This window comes from Aspergillus multicolor (assembly GCF_047715735.1).
Source record: "Aspergillus multicolor strain CBS 133.54 unplaced genomic scaffold BDW74scaffold_1, whole genome shotgun sequence".
In the NCBI taxonomy this organism is placed as follows: Eukaryota; Fungi; Ascomycota; class Eurotiomycetes; order Eurotiales; family Aspergillaceae; genus Aspergillus; species Aspergillus multicolor.
Genome location: NW_027395952.1, coordinates 1,848,486 through 1,871,517, shown reverse-complemented (window position 1 = coordinate 1,871,517; position 23,032 = coordinate 1,848,486). Strand labels below are relative to the sequence as shown.

Genomic DNA, 23,032 nt, shown 5'->3' with positions numbered 1-23,032 from the left:
ATGATTGACTCCGTGCGCAGGAACTGCGAGAGTTCGGCTGTCGTGCCTACTCGGACAACAATGAAGCATGCTATCTCATCACCAAGGCGCCGCCGGGCTCAACCTCGCACGCGCTATGGGTAAAGCTACTCCTCATGTTTTTCGACTACGAGTGGGAAAAGCATATCGCCAGTAAAGTGTTCACGCTGCCTCCCCGAAATGGCGAAAAGATCACGCTGGATAACTTTAAACGGTATCAAGCGCTTGAACCCGCTGATTTCAGGGTCGTGCAGTTCAATCAGTCAGGCGAGGCTATTTTTGCGCCTTCTAACCCGACCGCCATTCTGGCGGATGAGCGGGCGCTGCAGAGGGGGCTTGTGATCGCTGCTGAGTTTAATGATGATGGCACGCCTGAGGTTGCGCATAGGGTGCGCCCGGTTGATTTGCCGGATGCGTGGAGGAGGGTCGTTGGCTTGGGGAAGCCGCTGAAAGAGGTGATGGCGCATTTTGACGGGCCCAAGGACGATGAAGATCCGAGGATTTGGGTGCCGTATCCAGAGGGGTAATTTGAGACGGTCGCATTTACCGTGGTCGGCAATTATTGCAGTTCAATGATGGCGCTAATGGGGTCAAATACAGGATGGACATGCGGCTGCCCTTGCTGGATATTGCCATACCGTACAGTCAAGAAACGGATGACCCGATTGACAGGGACCGCGAAGAAGTGGAGGAACTGTTGAATGAATGGGCGCCGGGCTATCTGGAAGCCGAACAAGAAGGAGAGGGACTGGCCAAAGACTATGATTTGGCCAAGGTGCATTTTGTAGAGTGATGCGTATATAGATCAAGGAACTAGTGGGTATGACCATGCCGCCGCAAATGTCGATGGTGGTGCTTTTTTGAATCCGAGTTCGGCACCTCTTCCCAAGCAGTCTTCTCCAGATTGATTTTTTCCGCATCAAGGTAGACGTCGCCCTGGGATTCGTCCTCGTCCACTACGACTTCTGTTGCAGTAGTCAGCACCTGTTGATACACGAAATGGTAGCGGACGTGCGAGACACTAACCTTCAATTTCCCAATCGTCGGCATTCAATGGGTCGAGCCCTCTCCTGGCGAGCGAGGCAGAGTCCACGAACGTAACCTTGCACGACTTGGTGGCGAGGCGCAAGAAGTTCTTTGTGGGGGCCATCTTGTGATCGTAGATCCCCATTTGATCATACTTATTGGACCCGGCGCTACCTACTGCGCATAAGGCATACAACATTACCAACAAGGTTCAACTCACCGCGGAGGCGGGAAAAGTATGATATGGCGCTATGACGCTACTTGCCTGAAGGACTCGTCGACAGGAACCTACTGTAATACGTAGTTACAGGAGGCAGCTGCCAACGGGTCTACTACGATCAAGTGCAGCTTCTGTTATCTGAACTATCTCAGAATCGTCTTGAATTCCCAAGACGGCCAAGATTTTTATAGCCCCACGGTACTTGAGAATCAGGTTGAAGCTTGCTCAACAAGTGGTTACTCTGTTACCTATACGCCATCTGCGACAGCATCTTCATCGCCCATTCCCTCATCGACCTCAATTAGACGCTGTAATACTACCGACGACAGCTCAACGGTTTATACGGTGCAGTCCGGAGACACATGTAATGAGATCGCAGCCACCCGAAATGTCTCCACTAGCGCTCTGACGAGCCTCAATGGCCTTGACAGTGGTTGCACATATCTAGCAGCGGGCGCGGACATTTGCCTCCCCGAGGTGTGCCGAGTGCATATGGTCCAGTACAACGATACCCTGACCAGTATCATTGACAGTCTTGCAAGGAGCGTCTCGCAAACTCAGCTCTTGTCTTGGAATCGCAACATCAATGCCGCCAGTCCGGATCTCTCTGGAGTGCGGGAGAAGTACATATGCATCAGCCCTCCAGGATCAATAGAGTTGGACTCGTCTTTCCTCTTGAAGATAGTCACCACTGCCGCGTGAGTTCCTGAGATCCCTTTCGCACATCATGAACTGCTACCTACAGAGTTATGGCGCACCAAGCTAATTCATGAGAAAGTCCCGTCCCAACTGATGCTGTGACCACATCAAACACTGAGTGTGAACATTGGTACACCATCCAATCTGGGGACAACTGTGGCACTATCGAGACACTCTTCCAGATCTCCTTGGCCAATTTGAGATTCCTCAACCCTCAAATCGATTCGAAATGCTCCAATCTGTGGCTTGGTAACAGCTACGTAAGTCAACTTCTCCTAAGCCGCTAAGCAATCCTCTAAGACTATTACCAGTGCGTCGAAGCAGAGGGGAATATAAAAACATACGACAACTACACGGTCGGCACGGCAACCTACAGCCAGCTAGCGAGCTCCTTTCCCATAAATGGCACGGTTAGAGCAAATTGAACTACAAGATACCGTTCCATCGCTCTCCTTCTAGAGTTGCTTACGGACGTGCATTAACTTTTCGGTTCCCGCAGCTTTTCTTACTACTCCTGGCCAACGAACACCACCACCATGGCCCCAACGTTGACCAACAGCAGCCTCCTGTCCGCGCTCTCAACCTACACGTTATGCGACGACGTTTACTCCCGATACAATATTTCCGACGAGAACGACCTGACCGATGCCATGTTCGCGAATGAGGAATGGATGGCCGAGTACGACCGCGTGTGCGCAATTCCCGTGAACGGGCCAATCCCGACAAGAGCATTTAACTACAGCATCACACTGGACACGTCCGATTATTCCTACCCCAGTACCGCGGCTGTCGATACTCCGGGTCCCAGCGCCGGTGGATCTGCAACGGCAACCACAGCGAGCGAGAATTCAACAACTGCAACGACTTCTGTAGCTTCGACAGCCTCTGGGCTAACCGTATCCCCCAATGGTCTCTGCGGTGGGGATACTGGGTATACCTGCGCAGGATCGAACTTTGGCGACTGCTGTAGCAAATATGGCTATTGGTGCGTTCATTCAATTTCTACTTCATCTATTTGGAACTATCGTTCTCCTAGCCTTTAGACATTGTCACTAACCTTGTTGCGTCTCTTACTATACAGTAGAAGCTCAAGTGAATACTGTGGCTTGGCCAACTGTGACCCTGACTCTGGCACTTGTGCTCCTTGAGAGTCGCTTTATATGACCATCAATGCTTCGGACTGATTACCAATTATCTATCCTAGACAAATCACTTACCGTTTATTGGAACTACTAGTGGGTCACTGCTGGGGATATTATGGTGCGGGATATGGAGTGGATTGGATGATTTGGTGTGAAAAAGCACCACGAGCCAAACATGCCTTTTCCAGTTTTCCATACCTAATTTGTATCCGATACCCCCGTTGCACTTTAAGCTGGTCAGAGTGATGTTAATGTTAATGTTGTTGTATCAGTTAGCCCTGGACTGCATATGCACATTCCTGGACAGTTTATAATAATTGCTCAAGCCATAAGTATATTGTTTAGTTCAAGAAATGGTTAAATATGCCTTGGTGTGCAATTGTCTGGTTCAGTTTTGTGCTCCCTGGTTTCACTTGATATTCTCAAGAGTTTCTGTGTTAATCGATCTTTCTGTAACCTAACGCTTTATCAAAACATACATAACTACAACTCACAAGTCCTCTCGCAGACAATATATCTCTGAGAGAATAAACCCGCCACGAAAGCGTGAATAATGCACACGAATTAAGACTTCTAGATTAATGTATGTACGGTATAGGTAGTTCCATGTTTCATATATAGTTTCTACACTCAGTATAGAGGGACACCCAACTGCAAGGCGCAGAGCAAAACCCCTACCCAACCATCAACGGAAACACCCCACTCCCCTCCCTCGCCTCAACATCCCACTTTACATTCTTCTCCCCCTCACTCGCCTTAATCTCCACCTCAAACCCCCCAAGAACAGGCCTCATCCCCGACGCAATAGCCAACGAATTAATCCTCGGCTCAACCCACCCCTCTTGAGCAATAGGGCAAACATCAACCCTCAACACCATCATCGCCACCACACCCAGAATCTCCGTGCTCGCAAAGTGCCGGCCAGGACAAATAACCGGCGACACGCCGAACGTCATGAACCCGCCCGTTCGACGGGGATTGTGTTCAGCAGTCCTAATGAACCGCCGCGGATTGAACTCCAGCGCGTTGGAGCCCCAGACGTCGTCGCGGCGGGCGATTGCTTGACCGGGGATACTAATCACGCTGCCTTTGCGGATTAGGTACTTGTCAGATAATAGAACGTCGTCTGTTGCGATGCGCGTTGGAGATGATGCGCTTCGCACGCGCAGGATCTCTTGGTATGTTGAGACGAGGAGCGGGCAGGAGTCGCGGATGGAGGGGATGTTGATTATATGTTTTCCGTTTTCATCGACGCGGAGGGCGTTTGTGCGGAGTTCAGTCCTGATTTCATTCAGCAGCTCAGGACGGCGGTAGAGGTCGTACAGGATCCAGAAGCAGGAGGGGACGGTGTTGGAGAGGAGGCCCAGGCCCATGGAGACTTCGTTCCGTGCGATGTCGGACACGGACAGACCGGCCTCGAACAGGGACTTGTGTCGTGCGATTGTGAGCTCGGAGCCGTCTTTTTGTCCCTCCGCTGTATAGTACTTCAGGAAGCCTTGGTATGCGGCTTCGCGGCCTTGGTAAGCTTTGCGCGCGGTCAGGGATGGGAGGATTCCGGCGATTAGGGGGGAGAGGCTGCTTTCGAAGGCCCTGGGTACATTAGACTCATGCCTCAGATAAGAGGGCTACTCGGCAATGCTGCCTACCAGAACCCATCCTCCACACTCCGCTCCTTATACGGATTAAGCCTTCCATACGACGCCTCCGTACTCGCAAACGTAATCGCATGCTGGCACCAGGCATACAAATCCACCGCCCCCCTTTCCCCCTGCTTAACCAAATCATCAACAAGCGGACTTAGCAGACTCACCATGCGCTCATTCATCCGGTCCAGAGGCTTCCCAGTTAGCGTCGGATGCATCGCATGCAGGAGCGCTTGGTTCCCGCCCCCGCCGCCAGACTGTTTCTCGCGAAGGGCCTCGAGCGCGGGACCGCGGATCCCAGCGAGCCGCTCCGTCGTGAACGTGACGAAGGGGTCGAATGTTAGGGCTTTAGTGCGCTGGATTGCGGCGAGGATGGCGGGAGATTTCACCAGGTAGATTTTTATTAGCAGGAGGTCGATTGCGAAGATTGGGTGGGGGTGTTTTTCGCTAGCCACGAGGTTAGATAGGGTATGTTTATGGGAATGGGTAGGAAACGCACGTAAGCATGTTGAAGTACCCAGTTCCATGGCGCAAGAGTTCGATGATATGCCCGACGATGGGGATTGTACTGCCTACGATAGGGGGCTCGCGCGGATCGCGGTTCAAGCGCCGGTGGAGGAGGAATCCGACTGCTGTGACGGCGCCGATGAGCGCCAGGTGGTAGAGCTCGAGCATGTCGGAGTTTTCTGGAAAACGTTACACAGACAAAGTTGGCATGATCCAGGAACAGGGACAGGGCCAGGTTAAAACAGAATTCCGACTCAGCCGCACCGACCGTTGGATCGAATACGGCAATACGGGAGTGGGGCCGGAAGCCGCGCGGCGCAGGGGGCCAGGCTTCTCGGCCAATTAGAGCTTCTCGGTTGCAAGCCTTCTCCAGGATAGTGGCGCTGTAGAGGCTGTGATAATTCGTTGGGTCGCTTACATGGCGCCAGACTTCAGATTTGGGCCTGGAGCCAATAATGGTGTTTGTTTGACACTTTGGTACCTGTATTGTGTAGAAGACATGAGTTAAAGGTATAGATCGAAATTGGTTGTTGATGGAATGGTATTGCGTACCCAGTTTACCATGCCTGTCTCGCCCTCAGCTCAACATCTTGTCTTGATTATATACAACAAGCATCTCAGACTAGCAGTCCCTTTGCCATTACATTCATACCTGATCAGATCTCTGTTACTCAAGCTCTCTCAGCATGCGCCCCCCCAGCCACAGCCTTATCCGGATTCCCATCCAGCCCCATCTCCCTCATCGCATTCCGTCCCGCCAGGGCATCCGGCCCATCAAAGATCTCCGCGACCTCCTCAAGCCCCTTCCCCTTGGTCTCCGGAAAGAACAACCAAATAAGGACAAAATTAACCCCAATAATAACACACCAGACAATATAATACCGCCAGGAGATCGCATCCATCGCAACGGGATTCGCAAAGGAGTTATAGAGTCCCGCTAAATTCCCCGTGAGCTGGTACATCATCGCCGCCTTGGACCGCAGCGAAAACGGCACGACTTCCATGATGTATGTTGGCGCGACGGGCGAACACATATGGTATGCTGCGCTGAAGACGAAGATCATGGCCAGCACGCCGCCCGCGTACCCCTTATCCTCGAAATTGTGTTTTTCGTTCAGAGCGCTGCAGATCGTCCAGATTATGTATGCGATGCCCATGCTTGACATTCCTAGCAAAAAGAGGCGGCGGCGGCCGGCCCGGTCAACCATTGTTGCGAAGACTGCTGCTGTTAGGAACCCCCAGACTGATAAGCACGCGTTGATGATGAGTTGCGTCTTGGGGTCTGTGATGTCGATTGTAACAAGCACTTTGGCGAGATAGTACGATGTCAGTGCGTTCCCGGACCACTGTAGCATGGCGGGGATGTAGCAGGCCAGGAACAGACGGTGTCTGTTTCCACGCGTAGAAAGCCACTCCGTCCACCGGGACAGACGCTGTACTTTCTCCATTTCCAGGGTTGCAGTGATCTCGGCCATTTCGAAGCGTACTAGTCGCGAGTCGGGGTCGCCGTGCCCGTGGTATTTTGTTAGGATGTTCAGTGCTTCCTCGCGGCGTCCTTGGTAGATCAGCCAGCGGGGGGATTCGGGTGCGAATAAGGAAAGAATTGCTTGGATTAACGAGAAGAAGCATTGCAAGGCACTCGGGATGCGCCAGCTCCAGTCTGAATTGTCCATTTTGAATGTCCCGTAGGTTACCCATGCTGCGATGAGCGAGCCGAGCGGCCAAGTGACGAGGTAGAACGAGACGAGCTTTCCTCGATGTGTTGGGTACGCGACTTCTGTGAGGAGTGGTGGCGCAGCGGTTGCGACGATACCGAGCCCGAAGCCCACGATGAATCGACTAAGCACGAACATGCCGTAGTTCACTGCAGCTGCCTGGATGATACCCCCGACGATGATGATCAGAGATCCCCCGCAGATGGGGTACCGACGACCGAACTTCTCGCAGAGTTGGGAGGAGATGAGCACGGAGATGAGAGTCCCGCCTGTAGGTCCGAATGTCATTGCCCCCAGTCTGGTGCCGGTTGGCTGTCCGAAGTAGTCGACCCACTGGGGCAGCGATTGCATCCCGTTTAGCATGCTGCTGTCATAGCCCGACGCGATTTGGGTGAGAAGGGCGCAGAGCAGGAGCGCGTTGAGTTTTATGAGTGTTGTGTCGCGGTACCAGGGGGGTCGGCCGGTTGGGATTACGTCCTTGAGGACCAGGCCTTCGAAGGTGTCGTGGTTGGAGTGGGAGAGCATGTTGGCTGGTAGCTAAGGGCTAGTAGAGTATGGTAGGAATGCTGAGAAGTAGCTGCTTAAAGTAGGAATGTTTCTGGCACAGCTGAGGCCTTTCTGGCCCTTATACCCTCCAGCGTAGACTGGCTTATTCCGACGTTGTATACCCTATCTGGTTTAGGGCATGGTACCCCGCAATATCGCTTGCTGAAGTGGGGAAACCTGGGGTAGACGGGTTCGGGGGTATCGGATGGGTGATCGACACGGCCAAGGGTGACCGTATGACTCTCATGCAGCTTTGAAAGTCTGTCTATTGGTGGCACTGCAGATCTCGGGCATCGGGGTAATTGCCGGAGAGAATGGCCCGAGTTTGCTGCATCCCTGCATGAGGTCACTGCGGGGTTGGATTTGTACCGCATCAAGTGATTGAAGGATAAATATGACCATGGCCGTCTATTTCCATGATTAATAGCACCAAATATCAACCTGAAATCCGGCTTTGGCTTTTGGACTGCAAATACCCGACAACATGCCACCCGCACCCAGCCACGAACATCCCCTAATCCAGGAGCTCTTCGCCGAGAACGTGATTGCTAAGGTCATCCGTGTGGCCGAAGAAGCGCTCGATAACAATGTACCTAACTGCCCCTCTTTTCCAGCCCTTGATGTTTCTGATTCTGAAAATGCCCAGAACCCTCCCACCGTGTACCCTGAATTCGTCCCCCAGCACGGCCCCGACAGCGGCCGGTACTTCCTTCGCGACGCAAACTTCTGGACATGCGGGTTCTTCCCGGGGATCTTGTATCTCCTTCACGAGCGAGCAGTGAAATACCCGCAGGCCTTCCCTTATCTAGGGCTTGAAGGTGAAACAAATGCGGGTGAAGATGAGTCGTTACTCCAGCGCCTCACGACTCTATGCACATCCTGGACAGGACCAATTAGGTCCATGGCCACGCGCACCGATACTCACGATATTGGCTTCATCCTGCAGCCATCATTTCGTCGAGACTGGGAGTTAACATCTAACCGAGAGAGCCTCGATATTCTCTGTACGGGGGCGCGGAACCTGGCAAGTCGCTTCGTGCCCTCTGTCGGTGCAATCCGCAGCTGGGATGAATTGCATCAGGCAGATGTGGATATCATCAGTCTCGAGGACGATTGTCTGGTTATCGTCGACAGCATGATGAACCTTGATTTGCTCTACTATGCATCGGCGCATCTGGGCACCTCTGAACTCGCGGATATCGCAACGACCCACGCAAGAACCGTTATAAAATCTCTCCTACGACCTGAGTCACCTTCAGATAAAGGGAATCAATCCCAAGGACAGCTATACTCAACCTACCACGTCGTTAACTTCAGTCCCAAGACGGGCGAAATCAAACAGCACCGCACGGCGCAGGGGTACCACAGGGACTCGACCTGGGCGCGCGGTCAGGCATGGGGTATATACGGGTTTGCGCAGACGTACACCTGGACTAAGAACAGGGAGTTCCTGGATGTTGCGTGCGGACTCGCGGAGTATTTTATTTACCGACTCGAAACATCGCCCTCATGTGTGGAACGGCCGTCACCCTCCGTAGAAGGACGGAAAATCGGTCGCTATGTCCCAGTCTGGGACTTTGACGCGCCCATTGAGAACAAGGGTAATGCGCTGCGCGATTCTTCGGCTGGCGTTATTGCTGCGAATGGGATGCTGCTTCTCTCGCAGGCGCTGGCTGGTTCTTTGATCGGCGACACCGAGCGAGCTGAGCGATATCGCGGCTATGCATTCCGTATCGTAACTGATACAATTGAGTTCTCCCTGGCGCAGGAAAAGGCAAAGTTCCTGCACAGGGAGGACGACTCTGGGTCTGGGTCTGAAGGAGTCCAAGTGCAAGATGTCGTCCCCGGTCAACGTTTCGACGCGATACTCAAAAACGCGACGGCAAACCATAACGCGCAGGACCATGACCGGTACAGCGATCATGGCCTTGTCTATGCGGATTATTATCTGCTGGAATTTGGGAATCGGCTGTTAAGGATGGGATTGGTTTAGGGTTAGGGCTGTAACCCTCAGTCAAGCTGGCAGCCACTGCAATGTACAGGAACAAATCTTACAACGCCCAAGGTGCAACGTATATTCAGTATGGAAAACCTCTAGATATCCAGAATGATAGCATCACGTCCATTTCTCTCAGATATCCCGTTAAACTGGATGACTGGCACGTCCATCCATTTCTGTTGGATCCCGTCAGCTTTTCGCTCGTCCAACTGCATATCTTTAAATCGCTGTGACGAGGCAGCAAAAACTCTCATTATCAGAAAAATCTCTTCACCAGGCCCAAGGTCAAATATTTCTACCTTTGCCACCGGGATTAACGTCCGTTGGGACATGAGATTCGTGTTCGAATCGGGCTTCAAGGCTTCATGTTCAACTGCCACTGTCGCAGGGGCAAAGTCATTGGATCTAGATCCCGTATTGCGACGCGTCGTCGATGAAACTATCCCACTAGCACCGGCCTTAGAGGAAACCAAGACTCTAGAGCCAGATGCATAGACGCCCTCGGTTTCAGTACCTTTGAAATTTTCGTCTGAAAGTAGGGGTAGAACCTTCATCTTCCGATCAGAAGGAACGCGGTCAATCGCAAACCCTCCCTCAGCCAAATGCAAATTCTTTAATTGACCCTCCCCGGTAACTTGAATCCGATGAACCCTAACATGCCAATCCGGCCACCTCGCCGTTGGCGGAATAAGGCACGTATCAACAATAACCTGCCCATCACCCCACGGCTTCCACTGCACCTTCGCAACTGGCACACCTTCATCCTGCACAGCTGCGGTAGCAAACGTCGCCTCAGAGCACTTCCACTTTCCGGCCCACGTCTCACATCCATCTCGACTAAGGAGGAGTGCATTATCCGGCGCAATCTGTTGGATCAGCGGGCCAGTGGGTACACTGAACCCAAACTGTGACGAGTAGGCGAACTTGCAGTATTTCGCTGCCGAGGCTTTCATGGGCCAGGCGACGAATTGACCGGCCGAGAGCATGAAGTGGTGCGAGCCTTTCGGGTGGTTGCAGAGGATTTGTGTCGGTTGGGGAAGGAGTTTGATTGGGGACTGAAGTTGGAGGTCGTGTAGGTAGGGTTGTTCAGGGCAGGCCCAGAACGGATGATTCGATTCGAGTGCGAGAGGGACTAAGGACTTTAGCGCCCAGTAGACGGATTGGGGCGAGTTGTAGTCTTCGGCCATGTACATGTTCCTGACATAGAGCTGTTAGGTATACCTCTAAGGTTATGTGATGTGATGATATCCCAGGGGGCGACGTACGAATAGAGATAGCCAATGTTCATCACCCCGTCAACATGGAAGATGTCGTTTGAGCGTGCTGCCCACCACCGTAAGTGACGCAAAAGGAATCCCTTGACTGAACCGGGTGAGTCCAAGGGCGCCGGCATACCCGGGACATCTGTGACCGCAAGCGCCGCGAAGAAACCTGCGCATGCGAAGCGGTATGTCAGAGATCGGCCAAATGGGATAGCGGCCCCTACGTGACTGAATCAGTTCTGGGCTATTCTGTTGGTGGTCGGAATAGATCTTACCATCTCCATCAAAATACCGCCAAAAGTCCTGCCCAAATTCCCTCGCCTGCCGTCTGTACTTCTCTACACGCTCTGAATCAAGTCCTGCCCCTCCTGCGAATTTGACATAGAGCAATTGGCTAAATTGGATGGCAAAGCTGCCGGAGTAATAGTCCACCTGGCGGCCAGGACCAATTTTGTCATGGCGCCGAGTTTTCACAGCTTCTTCTTCCATCTTGACCTGATGCTGCGCTGTTAACCATGGCCCATCCGCATTCCAACCGTCCCCGAGATAGAAAGAGTCTAGCACCGCAAAGTCCCTCTCCATCTGAACCTTCACCTCATCATACGAAACCCCCGCAACAAGAACCAAAGCGACATTCGCAAAAACGCGGAACCACCGCCAGTTATTCAACGGCATATCCTTCCCATTGATACCGTGCAGCCAGGCAAGTATATTCGCCTGGATTTTCTTTGGCTGAAAATGAAAGAAGTCATCCGGGGCAAACAGGATCGCGACCGCAATGACCTCCGCCTCAACCATCCGCTGGTCGCCGTCGCTAATGGGGCCCCAGTATTCTTCATGCTCGGGATCAGTACCGCTCGCCATGCCATCGATCCATGGCTGGCAAACAACTCGGATTGCATCGGCGTCTGGATGGTTTGGTTCAGACCGGAGTGTATGGAGTAGAGTTGATATCACCCATAGCGGCCGGGCGAATCCCTCTAGTTGCGCCGCTCGCTCGTCGAAATGTGTCCCCGTTGAAACGGGTAGACGGATGAGGGCCTGGCCAGGTGAGAAGTGCGCATGTAGTGGCTGGACAAGAGCGATCGCTGCGTGGATGATATCTGAGCGGGTATGGAGAGGGTTGTCGGAGAAGCTGGGGAGGGGTGGCATATCGTAGATCAGGTTGGTTGTTCAGGTTTCTATTACCACTGAAGCCTTTGTGCTGCAATTTTCAAGCCTTTGCTACGTATCTATTTATCCCGGGACGCAAGTGTTTTTATTGGCGCGAACGGGGATGTCGGGTCCGCAGGACGAGAGATTGGGGTAAATGCAGGTTTGCTGGCATTAACGCAACCAATCAACTCTTGAGATAGGATAGTCTGAGAATGCATGACTGAAAATTGGTAGTTGACCATCTAGAGCTTCACCTACTATAATTTACAATGTCTCATATCAGTGTTTCCCTAAATTCATATCCTTCACTTTCTCATGCCCCATCAGCGGCCCGAGGATATATATCTTAAGCACCTTATATCACACAGTGCGTATTTACTTACTGGGTTTAAAGACATACCTGAACGCAAGATCGAAATCACCTATCGTGTATCGACGAGGCATTTAGCTTCTAATCCATCTCACCTCAAACCTGCCTAGAGTATCCTTCATGCTAGAGTATACCAAGAGTTTACCGACTAGTTTTGTTCTTGAAGAGTGTATCAGAGTTTCCAAGCTTGTCAAGAGTATGACCTTGTGCACCGTACTCATCCTTCGTAGAGCAAGTCGAGGTTGAAATGGTATTGTAGACGATCTGGCGAGATGGTCACATTTTATGTACACTAGAAGAACTGAAGGCCCTTACAAAATTTGAACCAAGACCCAGCGTCCATGGGTCCTTCAGGTCGCTGCGCTAAGAACCTTATACTGTGGATCCGTGATGTCTTTAGACATGGAGACATCATTTTGCAGCCTTCATATCATCAAGCTTGTAAGAAAGGTAAGCTGTCTCATATCTTCGTTGCCAGCGGACATTTCAGCGTCTACTAGCTAGGTAGGCACCACAGCCAATCGCCTAGGAAATCCCACGCAGCCCGGGATTTAGCAGAAGGTTCAGCCGTGCGTAGGGGAAGGATGACAAACTTCCCTGTCATCAGCTTTCTGCCCCACTATTGCGGCTCGATACGTGAACATGTGGAGATCCAAATCCATGATCAGCAATCTGATCTCCTTTTCCGCTTTAGTGCTTACAATCTCGATCCCGCTCCCAGGGTCCCAGGTCAGCTGCGAGATCACTCTGCAGATGTGCCCAAGACAGGATTCGGATCTGACAGGAATTTTGAATACGTCGCATAGCTGGAGAAATGACTCTGTACTCCTCAGCGCCCAAGAGTACCGGACGACCACATCACAACCCTGAGGTTTCCTAATCCAATCCATACGAAGCTGCCTAACGTGATGCTATTCAAGCCACGCTCCACATGAGCCCCCCTGGTTCTGCAGCTGGCAGAAAATGTCTCAAGCCGCTCCTACACTAAGCAAAGTTTAGCTTTGTGATGGTGTTTCTTAGTTCCAGCTATGGCATAAGTGGCGGCGAGCTGGTGGGCCGTTCACTTTTCAAAAAGGAGACATTCCGTCCCTGCAGAATAGTTAAGCAAAAAACTTCAGGGAATCCCCCACCATGCTTCTCCACGCCTTGAGGTCGTTCGTGGCTGCCCTGGCCCTCGGCGCAGCCGCCGTGACAGCGAGCACCCCATCACCTGTCAGCTCCAACAAGCTGATCACCCGCCATCTCACCGAGTACCTGATGCCCTTCGCAACCGCAACCCACGAATTCGCCCGCGTCCCAAACACAAACTTCCTCCTCCTCACCCAAATGTCCGATAGCAAGCTCGTCAAAATCGAGCTCGACCCCGCGACCGAAGAACCCATCGCCTACCACACGTTCCCGATGGGGCAGAACAACGAGTCCATGCTCCACGGCGTCTGGCCATCGACCAAGTACCCGGGTCTCATGTGGCTCTCGCTGCAAGGCGACAACAAGCTCCTCCTCGTGGATCCAGGTCGAAATCTCTCGAGCGCACCGAGCATCAAACATACCATTGACATCCCTAAGCCTGGAAACGGCCCCCACTGCGTCTTCGAGATCGGCGACCGTGTCTGGGCGGGTCTTAAGGAGGCAAGCGAGCAGACGGGCGGGTACTACGTCTTCTCGGCGGACATCAACAACCTCACCTCCACAAAGCCCGAAAACACCCTCTACCCCTGCCTCAACAGCCCCGTCTTCATCGCCGAAGAGCCCGCGTCGGGCCTCATCTACGTAACGCAAGACACCGACTCTTCCATCATGCGCATTGACATCGCAACCGGCGAAACAACACAGCTGCCCGTCCCGCCTGCCGTGGGGAATAATGCCGTCGGCATGATTTCCATTTCCTCTGGGCCCCTCCGCGGCGTCTGGTTTACGCTTGCTGGGAATGCGACCGGCGGAACAGGGACATTCGGACATATCGTGTCCAACGGGACGATGCGCTTCTTCTCGCTGCAGAATGAGAGTCTAGGTGGGAATGCAGGACTTCTCCACATTGCGGATGCTTCACCTAAACATACACACAAGAACGGCACGGCCTGTGCTCCTGCTCCTGAGTCAGACGACAGCCCAGCGCTCTGGCTCCTCTCGACCTCGCTGCTCAGTACGAGTTCGCCAGATGCGCTTATCCGTGTGACGTTCGACGAGACGGGTTCCAGTATCACAGGGGAAGAGTATATATCCATGCAGACGCAGAATGCAATGGTTCATAGGATTCTTACCCTGGGGAGGTCGGTCTTCGTTTCGGAGTTGAACACGTTTACACTGGCGCAGCTGAAGTACCATAATACGGTTGCTGGCCAGTGGTTGCCCGCTGAGATTGCCAGTGGGGAGAATGTTTATGCTGTGACTGGGTAGGGAGGGGGTCTGGGCGGCTTCGAGCCTTATCTAAGGCTATGATGCTTGGTTAGTACCCTCTTTATGAAAGCTGTGGCCATGCCAGTGCATATGGTAGCCAGAGTCTTATAATTATGATATATACTTAGAGCTACCGGCCGGGCTATGAATTCACCTTGCAGCTGCAAGTCAGAAATGAGGTGACGGCCGTATATAGGATTATAATACCATTTCTCAAGCCAATGTGTAGTTTCTGTTATTATTAGTGCACATTGAGGCTGTTATCTAGGAGATATAAACAAAAATATCCCTCAAACCCAGCACCTTATCCAATAAATACGTATGTGCACATCGAAGCCAACCCCCAACCAGTCCACTACACAAACCAGCTAAACCCAAAAGTTCCCCCCCGGCGACATCAGATCTAGCAAGCGCACCATAACTCCCACGAGGGCCTTCCTCCTTGGTACCTGCTCTGCACATGCATCGTCGACAATATACTGAATGCACATCTCCCTACTGGTACTCAGGCTACCTTGCGTGCCCCCGCCACTAGCATTCAAATTAGAACCCCCCTGTCCCGGTGGATTATTCATTTCCGTGTCCGTAAGCCGACTCAGATCCCGAAACACCGAGTCCAGCGCCTCAAAAAGCCGGTGCGCAACGATATCGCGGCGGCTGCAGAAGGTTAGAACTGTGAGACATGTGTCAACGTGCGTGAAGATGTCGCCCATGCTGTCTATCTGCTCAGATGGAGAGGAGGCGTAGCGCCGGCATGCGGAAAAGAGGAGGACAATGCAGGCATCGAAGACGGAGCGGCTGGTTTACTTGTTAATCACCTCATCTCATATGTATAGGGTAGGGTTGTTTGAGACGAACATTACAAGCCAACACCGCGTCATGGTCGCCGTCTCTCGGAAGAGCAGGGAGACGATACCCGCCAGCTGCACCGCGAACGTCATATGTGCATCGAGCGTCTGGCTGGGAACCTGGGCAAACAATCTCTCTATGAAGTTCTCATCTGCCTCGGGACCCCGGTGCGAGACATAACTCGCCTTGATAAGCTGACAGTGCAACTGAAGCCTCATATCAATGTACAGTATGTGCATGAGGTAGAGTGCACGCTCTTGCAGAATCGTCACGCTTCTTTTGCCGTCATCGCGAGTTAGTGCGTCGAGGTGCAGATCTGGAGGGAGGTTGTGGTGCCAGGTGTTGAGGCGCGAGGAGAGGGTGTCGGCATGCGACCAGTAGGTTGCGCCGTGGGCGGCGATCTCGTCTTGGCTGCCGGACGCCAGCAGCGTGAGTTTTGTCATGTGCGATTGGATCAGGCGGGTTGTTAGGGCGCTGCTGGATGCGGTTGTGGGAGAGGTGGTTAGGGGGATGGTGTAGTGGACCTGGAAGGTTGCTGTTAGGGGTATGCTGCTGGTGCATGGGGAATAAAGATGTATGAAGGAGGGCTGACTAGATCAATCTCGCTCTTCTTGAGACAGTTACGGTATCCGAGGGAGTATGAGAGCCATCTGTAATGTTAGTATTATGGTAATTATCTCTGGGTGCGTGGTGCAGGTAGCGAACCCTTCTAGAAATACCAATGTCTGCAATGTTCGTCTATACTCGTCCTCTTCAGTGTCCCTCTCGTTTGCACCACCCTTCTGCAAGTCCGCTTCCATCTTCCCCCTCGCAAGATTCAACGCAGATACTGTACATAGTCAGCTCCACCCAAACTGAAATACAGTACCTAAGTATCAACATCTCCATACCAATAAGCAGCCTCGCACTCGAACTCTTATCCATAATCGAGCTCATACAAAGACAGATAAAGATCCTCATGCCCTGAATCGCATCGGCTTCAATCGCCTCATTTAATCCCGTCGAGGCCAGATAGAAGTAAACGGCTCTCGCCTCGCCAGGGATCTCGTCAACCTTGTAACTGCTCCCTATAGCCGCCAGTGCACAAAGCTCACAGAGATCTTGCGCCGAAGCATTGTCATCGTGATATACCCTCTCAAGCAACTGCGTTGCCTTCTCCGCCGTCATCACGTAGAATAGTGTCGCGGCGCACTGGAAAAATGCATCTAGTGCCTGCTGCGTTATCCGTTTCTCGGGGAGCCTGTCGGGGCCACGGCCCTCACCACAGTAAGTGTATCCCGCTCGCGGCTCGCGAGAGCCAGGTAAAGGCTGTGTCATAGTAGCAGTAGCCGCAGTCGCAGTAGCAGCATAGAACATATGCTCGAGCTCCATCTCCCCCGACGGTATCTGCATGGGCATCGACGGCTGCAGGACGGCGGGCGTACCACTCGAGCCCGTCAAAATAGACGTTGAAGCCGATGCCGTTGCCGACGCACTGCCCCCGACCTCAGTCCGTAGGCTCTCCTGCACACCCTGCTGTAGTCCCGGCCCTCGCGCACCCGCTAGAATACCATGGTCAATGAATGGAACAGGCTGCTGCACCGCCGCGTCTGCCTGATTACAGCTTAGCTGCCGCACCAACTGCTCGAGGTACGCGTTCCGCTGCTGCAAGGCTTGGATCTGCGCGCGGAAGTTCTCTCGGCTCCGCCGGTCAAAGCCCGAGTATGTGCATTCTGTTTGGAGGCTTTGGCAGCGGGGGCAGGGTCGCGCGCCGTTGCACTGGAGTCATGGTGTTAGTTGATAGCCTGCCCTAGTTGAGGATCGTACTATAGATGACGGAAGGAACCTGAGAAACGAGTACGTACCTTCTTCCGCAGCGCGCGACATTTATCGCATGCCCTCGTTGACTTCGTGATCTGGCTTTTCCTCCCGCTGGGGTTTGGATCTGGGTCTGGGGGACCGTATCTAGGCGCGAGAGGCTGATGCCTCCAAGTGGTCATAATGGGCTTCGCTATGATGGACTATACCTAGGATCTGATAGGTTAGTGGTGGCGGAAGAGTTATCCGACCGTGCAGTATCCAGTCAAAGTGCTTCTGATATTAGTTGTGGTGGTAACTTGTTTGAGCTTCGCAGCGTACGTAACAGGAGATGGCGGGTTTAGTTGTTCCTGTGGGACATAAGCCGTTGGATCTATCGATCTGAGTGTCGCTAGGGAAGTAATGGAAGTTTCATTCCGAATCCTCAGGATGCTAGATTGCCCCTCCTCAACGTGACAACCCCCGCAATGAGTTCGTGGGACAGATCCTCCTGACGGTCAGCAAGTTGTGTAAAGATGATGGAAGTGGCGTTCAATCAGCTTGTTCTGTGCAACCAGCAAACAATCGGAACCCGCAGCCATCGATAATGCTCAATTCTAGCCCTTCAAATGATATTATGGGCGAGATACATGTGAATGGATGTGGCCTTCAATCGTAGTGAGAAAGGGTAGCTTTATGAATATATAGAAATCAAAGAGATTTATAGTGCGGATTGATCATACAATACAGTAGCCCTAGCGAGAACGATGTATGTAAGAGCCACGATTTTGGATTGCATACTGTCAGTATGGTCCCATTCTACCTAGGTACTATGGTACGTATGATACGTAATATGCAGGGGTTTACGGATGGGACGCAAGTGATAGGCTCGGGATTGGGGCCCGGGTCGACGTCTGCGCCCGTGGCATGGTTAGGTACTCGGTTTTTCTGCGCTCACCGTGGTCTATATTTAGGGGATTGGGATCGAGGGCACCGGGCTCCAATTAGCCCCGTGGCGTTCCGGTTGGGCTATATGTTTGATTGATATGCGCTGGCATCTTTTTGTATATCCACGTCACTCTGCCTATTATGGTAGGTTTGATTCATGTACTCAATGCACTGTCCCATACCCCTTGACTGGTAGAGACACGATTACTATGGCCCCAGACTTCGGATCAGACCCACGACCTAGTTGATCCATCATAGTTGACACGGCAGACTCTGCGCATTCGTAAGTATCTGGATACACTGGTATACCAGGACTACCCCAAATCTATCATCACTACCGACTTCGCCTTTCTTGTCCGTGTGTCGTTCATTAGCTTGCGTGATAATCTCATCCCTAAACTCCTTCGCAAGGTCAACAGCATTCCGATACGCAGTTATACCCTCCCGATAAGTGACCTGGGCTTTATCCAACGACTAGTTCCCCACCTGCGTCATCACATAGTCAGTAGGGCGGTCCTCGCTCTTTGGTCTCACAGGATGCGTCGAGTAAATACCAAGAGTTCCCTTGTGATATGTGCATGTTAATGTATAAGCTTTGTTGCCATATATCGGCTCAATTCCACCCTCATTCCCGAACTGCTGCAGGGGGTGCATGGCTCTTGCGCCCAGCGCGCCGTTGTAACAAGCCCGGCGTGTCGCTGCGGCCTGAGCCGTTGTGACCGTTTGTCTCGAGGAAGAAGTTTGGCGCTACTATATCATCCGTGTCAGGGACTTGGACCGGCACGATTAGAGTATGTAGCCGCGTTAGTATGGAGGGCTCTAGTTGGATGGATCGCGCGCCATGGCATATACCAGGTCTAGCCATGGGCAAAGTACCGTCAGTCAGAGGGGCGAAGTTGTTAGATTGGATTCCGACAGCTCTTTCCGAGGATGTGGAAGGCTCTTACTCCCCGTCGAGGATGGGCATAATGTCTCTAATAACTGCCTCTGTATTGAAGGCCCTGTTATTAAGCCAGACGAAGTCCTTGAATTCGCTTCTCAGAGAACTTGATCCAGGAAAATCGGGACGAAGGGTCTGTGACCTTTCCTGGACCTCGTCTAGATTCTCTGGTCTCGAAAGCTTCGTACCATCGGGGTAGGCGGATAATGGTAGGGAAATGCCATAGTTAGTGAGATGATCCTCGAAATGTTGGTCATAAACGGTTGAACCCCTCGCATTTAGGGTAGTTTTAGTGTCGATTGAGCTAAGGCTTTTCGAGCTAGAACTAGTAGGGTCAATGGAATATAAACAGAAGTCGTCTGGGGCAGGATGCTGTAGGTACTTGTGAGTTTGTGAAAAAACAAGGTTACTGGAAAAAGACTGACTCTTCTGAGATTAGATAGATCCGGTCCTCCACCGTGTGAACGTCTCTTTACCCCATTCAAACACGACGTAGGGCAGTTACGGCGGAAATCAGGTGCAAAGGTATAAGGGCTGGAAACCGGACGCTGATCTGTTACTGGAGGTGTGAGTTTATTCCTTCTGTTAGCTTCTCGTAAAACACTCTTAGTTAGTCAAAGTTTAGTGAGGTTATCCCAGAATGATGGTGGAGGATGAAAAGCGCGGCGCTTTTGTCTTGGACGCTGGTGCTTGAAGGACGGCATTTATAGATTGATAACTGACAAAGTGTTCTCAAGATTATAGATATATGCTCCACGATGAACTTATATATTGCCTAGAATAACATGATTACGGTTCCTTCCACTCTCAAAGGGAACAATGAGGATAGCGGGTATGATTAACAGAAAACATAACCCCCCCTTGATTGATTCATCTGCTCTAAATTCTAGGCATATTGCGTTTCATACACGTCCCATGATACAGAATCTGCATATAGACAAGACTCAGTGAGGATAGTATAGGTTTTTAAAGCAGTTAGGGATGACGATGTAGCAGAACGAATGTGACGTGCAGAGACTGTTTACCATACCTAACAGGATTTACGTATGCAAATACGCTGATGTAGCTCCATGTTGTGATAGTGGTGATATATAAAATACAAGTGACATTGGAATGGTTTCAGAAGTGGCGTCTTTGTCAGAAGGAGCTGCTATAGAATCAATATTATTCAAGACTCGCTCCCTTTCAGACAACAGCATGTTTCACCTGTGAAGCTGTATCGCATGAGTACTCAAGTGGGTATCCAGTCGCTGGTAAAGCTACGGAGGTATATGTTAGGAAAGTCTTGCTTTATATACTAAAGCTAAAAGAAAGTCCTTCCACGCTATCTTTCTAGGCGGATGCCCAATCACGAGCTCTAGAGTTATACTGGAAATCTTTTTTTGCATAAACCATGTACGCGGACCAAGATGGTTCTGGATTTAAGAGGTATTATACCAGGCCTTTTAAACTGCTCTAAATATCAAGCACTCCGATGAGTATTTACTCAGTGCAGATTATGTAGATAAACTCACGAATCAGAATGATCAGGTTCCGGTGTATCTAATGATCGCGCTGGCATATAAAGATTAGCAGTACTAAGCAGCACTGGGTTTAAACAATTTCGCCCCGGACGGATTATGGAAAAATAAGTGATAGCTTTTGTTGGAGTGAATTCAAGTTCTACCTTTACCTACTAGGGTATTGTTTTTTGTCTTCTGCAACTGGTAGGCCCAGGGCCTCAATCGCTACAACACCATATCGGTTGCGTGGCCTTGATTCACCGAAATATTTTGCAGCACAGAGGCAGTGCTTCTGGTCTCTTTGCGACCGATGGTCGAGGCGTGCCCGACGACATAGAACACGAGGGGTGACTAGCCCCAGACATGTGAGCTTTCTTTGTCCCGCGGTCCGGGGCCATCGTCATGACTTTCTTGCCCGCTCGATATCTGTCCCATTCCAAATCCGTTTCGTTATTTAGAGTTATGAATACAGATATTCCTCATTGTATTAGCAGTTAATGCATTTCAATTACCTGTTTTTGGCATTGCAGTGGTATCTTCGGTTCCGGCTCGCCGGGCTCTTGTCTCGGAGCGGTTCTATATGTTGCCCAGCGGCCCGGTTACCAGTGGTTGTTCAGTCAGATGGAGGTCCAGCCCGCGGATGAAGTGGATTCCTGGTATCATATTTCTTTGTGTAAATCTCGCAGGCTTCCCGTGAACTCCGATCGATGACTTGGTAGGTCCCCACCCCGCTGATGCCCGGCAAGTCTTCGTTCCTGGCGGAAGAGGGGCAATGGGCTGGGTTTGGGATTGTCCCCGGTCCGGTATCTGCAGATGGCTGGTAGATAGATTCTAGGAATGTAATTCAAGCAGGCCTGGGAGCAATTTAGTATGGTGCATGGCTTATAGACGTCCCAGAATGCCTGGTGCTGCTTGCGAGCAACCATCAGCATGGGTAGCACCCATTCTTCATCATTTAACCTGAGATGACGGTTGCATTAGACTGGTCCGGATGGTTGTGGGCTAAAGAGCTGCTGTCTACTGAGCTTCACATGGGCTGTTGACAGAGAACCGGTTCTGGTTTGGAACATGGTACGCAAGCTGACAGTGAACCTAGGGATACACGGGCTAATATTCTTTACAACAAAGACAACAGTAGGTGGTAAATCACCGGGCACATCGAGGCTCAAACCTTGTGAGCCTCCATCACGGATTCAGTCAGCTCGAGGTACCTTGGCCCAAGCTATATGAGGCCGGCCCGTGGGCAATTCGGGGCCACCTTCTAGAGTTCCAACCTTTTACCACCGATCAAACTTGTTCTACACTTTTATCGGTACGCAAGCCAAAGCAAATCTCACCAAGTGCAAGCAATCCAGCATGCCCTCCAAGTACAACGTCAGCGAGGAGATTGAGGTTACTGTTGGTGATGGTCGCTACGGGTTGATTCCGGAGAAAAAGGTACGTAATACCGCAGGAGCCACGAGCAAGGGCATCATCTGCCGTAATTGCTAACTATAAATACTAGAACTTTCTTCCTGGCGTACTCCCCGATGCTAATGAGCCTGCCCTTGCACTCATGTACAGCGGAGGCGACCGCGAGGAGCGTCTTCTCGTTGTGGTGTCCGTGATCGGGGCCCCTGGCACGGATCTACTTCTTGTGGACTAGGTTGAGTAGGGCATGGTTGGGGCTGGCTTGTGTACTACGATTAAGACTGGGAGTGTTGCGTTCTGAGACCGGGGTTGACTCTGGATTGAGGTCTCAGTATAATCTACCGGTGTAAGGGTTCCAGAGTGACCCCCACTCCGGGGGAATCGGAAATATACTACCTCAGGTGGTACCGTACCATTAGGACATCTGTCGAAAGACCTTTGCTCCCCGATATGATGGTCGTATTAGGAAAAATCCATTTATGGATGTTAACATGAACGCGTATTTTTATCTCTTGCCTTTCGGTGCTACTCACGGAATCTTCAAGGTGTTACCATATATTTTAGACGCATTCAGAGCGGGTTGCTAGCCCCTCCAGGCGCCCGAACATCTTAGCTACCACATAGAGTGAACCCATCACTTAACATTCTGTGGCTGTAGGAGACCTCAGGCTTCGCCCACCCCGGATTTGCCATCCATGACGATCGGCCGGGTCCAGCCCTAAATGCTATGGTTGGTACCTACCTAGGTAGGGTAAATACCAAGTACTCGCCTCCGTCCCCGCTCTGTGAAGATAGAATACGCATTTCGAGGTTGGTAATTACAGAATTTTGACGATGAAGGATTCATCTAGGCTATTTGTATCTTCGTGGTACTAACAGATATGTTAGAGGCACTAATTTGGAAGAAC

General features: G+C 51.6%; 7 protein-coding genes across 7 annotated transcripts; 3 read left to right on the top strand and 4 right to left on the bottom strand.

Moving 5' to 3' along the window:
* Positions 1-2,499: 2,499 nt before the first annotated feature.
* BDW74DRAFT_172653 (uncharacterized protein) lies at positions 2,500-3,006 on the top strand (the record flags this gene model as incomplete). Its single annotated transcript, XM_073727610.1, has 1 exon — positions 2,500-3,006. One exon carries the CDS (start codon positions 2,500-2,502, stop codon positions 3,004-3,006), a length of 507 nt encoding a protein of 168 aa, XP_073589913.1.
* Positions 3,007-3,745: 739 nt separating this feature from the next.
* BDW74DRAFT_6045 (cytochrome P450) lies at positions 3,746-5,435 on the bottom strand. The gene is made up of 3 exons (XM_073733269.1): positions 5,248-5,435; positions 4,752-5,195; positions 3,746-4,695 (listed from the first exon to the last, which is right to left on the bottom strand). The coding sequence occupies exons 1-3, from the start codon at positions 5,421-5,423 to the stop codon at positions 3,780-3,782; spliced, it is 1,536 nt and encodes a 511-aa protein (XP_073589912.1). The 5' UTR covers positions 5,424-5,435; the 3' UTR covers positions 3,746-3,779.
* Positions 5,436-5,926: 491 nt separating this feature from the next.
* Positions 5,927-7,495, bottom strand: BDW74DRAFT_172651 (hexose transporter protein; the record flags this gene model as incomplete). Its single annotated transcript, XM_073727609.1, has 1 exon — positions 5,927-7,495. One exon carries the CDS (start codon positions 7,493-7,495, stop codon positions 5,927-5,929), a length of 1,569 nt encoding a protein of 522 aa, XP_073589911.1.
* Positions 7,496-8,000: 505 nt separating this feature from the next.
* Positions 8,001-9,509, top strand: BDW74DRAFT_184644 (glycoside hydrolase family 88 protein; the record flags this gene model as incomplete). Its single annotated transcript, XM_073730866.1, has 2 exons — positions 8,001-8,105; positions 8,163-9,509. 2 exons carry the CDS (start codon positions 8,001-8,003, stop codon positions 9,507-9,509), a joined length of 1,452 nt encoding a protein of 483 aa, XP_073589910.1.
* A 101-nt stretch (positions 9,510-9,610) lies between these two features.
* BDW74DRAFT_184642 (glycoside hydrolase family 154 protein) lies at positions 9,611-11,929 on the bottom strand (the record flags this gene model as incomplete). Its single annotated transcript, XM_073730865.1, has 3 exons — positions 9,611-10,712; positions 10,847-10,997; positions 11,053-11,929. 3 exons carry the CDS (start codon positions 11,927-11,929, stop codon positions 9,611-9,613), a joined length of 2,130 nt encoding a protein of 709 aa, XP_073589909.1.
* Positions 11,930-13,426: 1,497 nt separating this feature from the next.
* BDW74DRAFT_142521 (uncharacterized protein) lies at positions 13,427-14,875 on the top strand. The gene has a single exon (XM_073722738.1). The coding sequence runs from the start codon at positions 13,434-13,436 to the stop codon at positions 14,697-14,699; it is 1,266 nt and encodes a 421-aa protein (XP_073589908.1). The 5' UTR covers positions 13,427-13,433; the 3' UTR covers positions 14,700-14,875.
* A 113-nt stretch (positions 14,876-14,988) lies between these two features.
* BDW74DRAFT_142520 (fungal specific transcription factor domain-containing protein) lies at positions 14,989-17,257 on the bottom strand. The gene is made up of 5 exons (XM_073722737.1): positions 16,439-17,257; positions 16,254-16,377; positions 16,141-16,198; positions 15,558-16,072; positions 14,989-15,497 (listed from the first exon to the last, which is right to left on the bottom strand). Exons 1-5 carry the CDS (start codon positions 16,944-16,946, stop codon positions 15,068-15,070), a joined length of 1,635 nt encoding a protein of 544 aa, XP_073589907.1. The 5' UTR covers positions 16,947-17,257; the 3' UTR covers positions 14,989-15,067.
* Positions 17,258-23,032: the final 5,775 nt, after the last annotated feature.

Excerpts from the sequence above, each read along its gene's own strand:
- BDW74DRAFT_142521 (XM_073722738.1), top strand. The coding sequence starts at position 13,434 with ATGCTTCTCCACGCCTTGAGGTCGTTCGTGGCTGCCCTGGCCCTCGGC.
- BDW74DRAFT_6045 (XM_073733269.1), bottom strand. The coding sequence starts at position 5,423 with ATGCTCGAGCTCTACCACCTGGCGCTCATCGGCGCCGTCACAGCAGTC. Across the intron at positions 5,196-5,247 it reads GGGTACTTCAACATGCTTAC|CGAAAAACACCCCCACCCAA; the intron begins GTGCGTTTCCTA and ends CCTCGTGGCTAG. Across the intron at positions 4,696-4,751 it reads AGTGTGGAGGATGGGTTCTG|GGCCTTCGAAAGCAGCCTCT; the intron begins GTAGGCAGCATT and ends TAATGTACCCAG.
- BDW74DRAFT_142520 (XM_073722737.1), bottom strand. The coding sequence starts at position 16,946 with ATGCCCATGCAGATACCGTCGGGGGAGATGGAGCTCGAGCATATGTTC. Across the intron at positions 16,378-16,438 it reads GAGTGCGAGGCTGCTTATTG|TATCTGCGTTGAATCTTGCG; the intron begins GTATGGAGATGT and ends GACTATGTACAG. Across the intron at positions 15,498-15,557 it reads ACGCGGTGTTGGCTTGTAAT|CCGCTCCGTCTTCGATGCCT; the intron begins GTTCGTCTCAAA and ends CAAGTAAACCAG.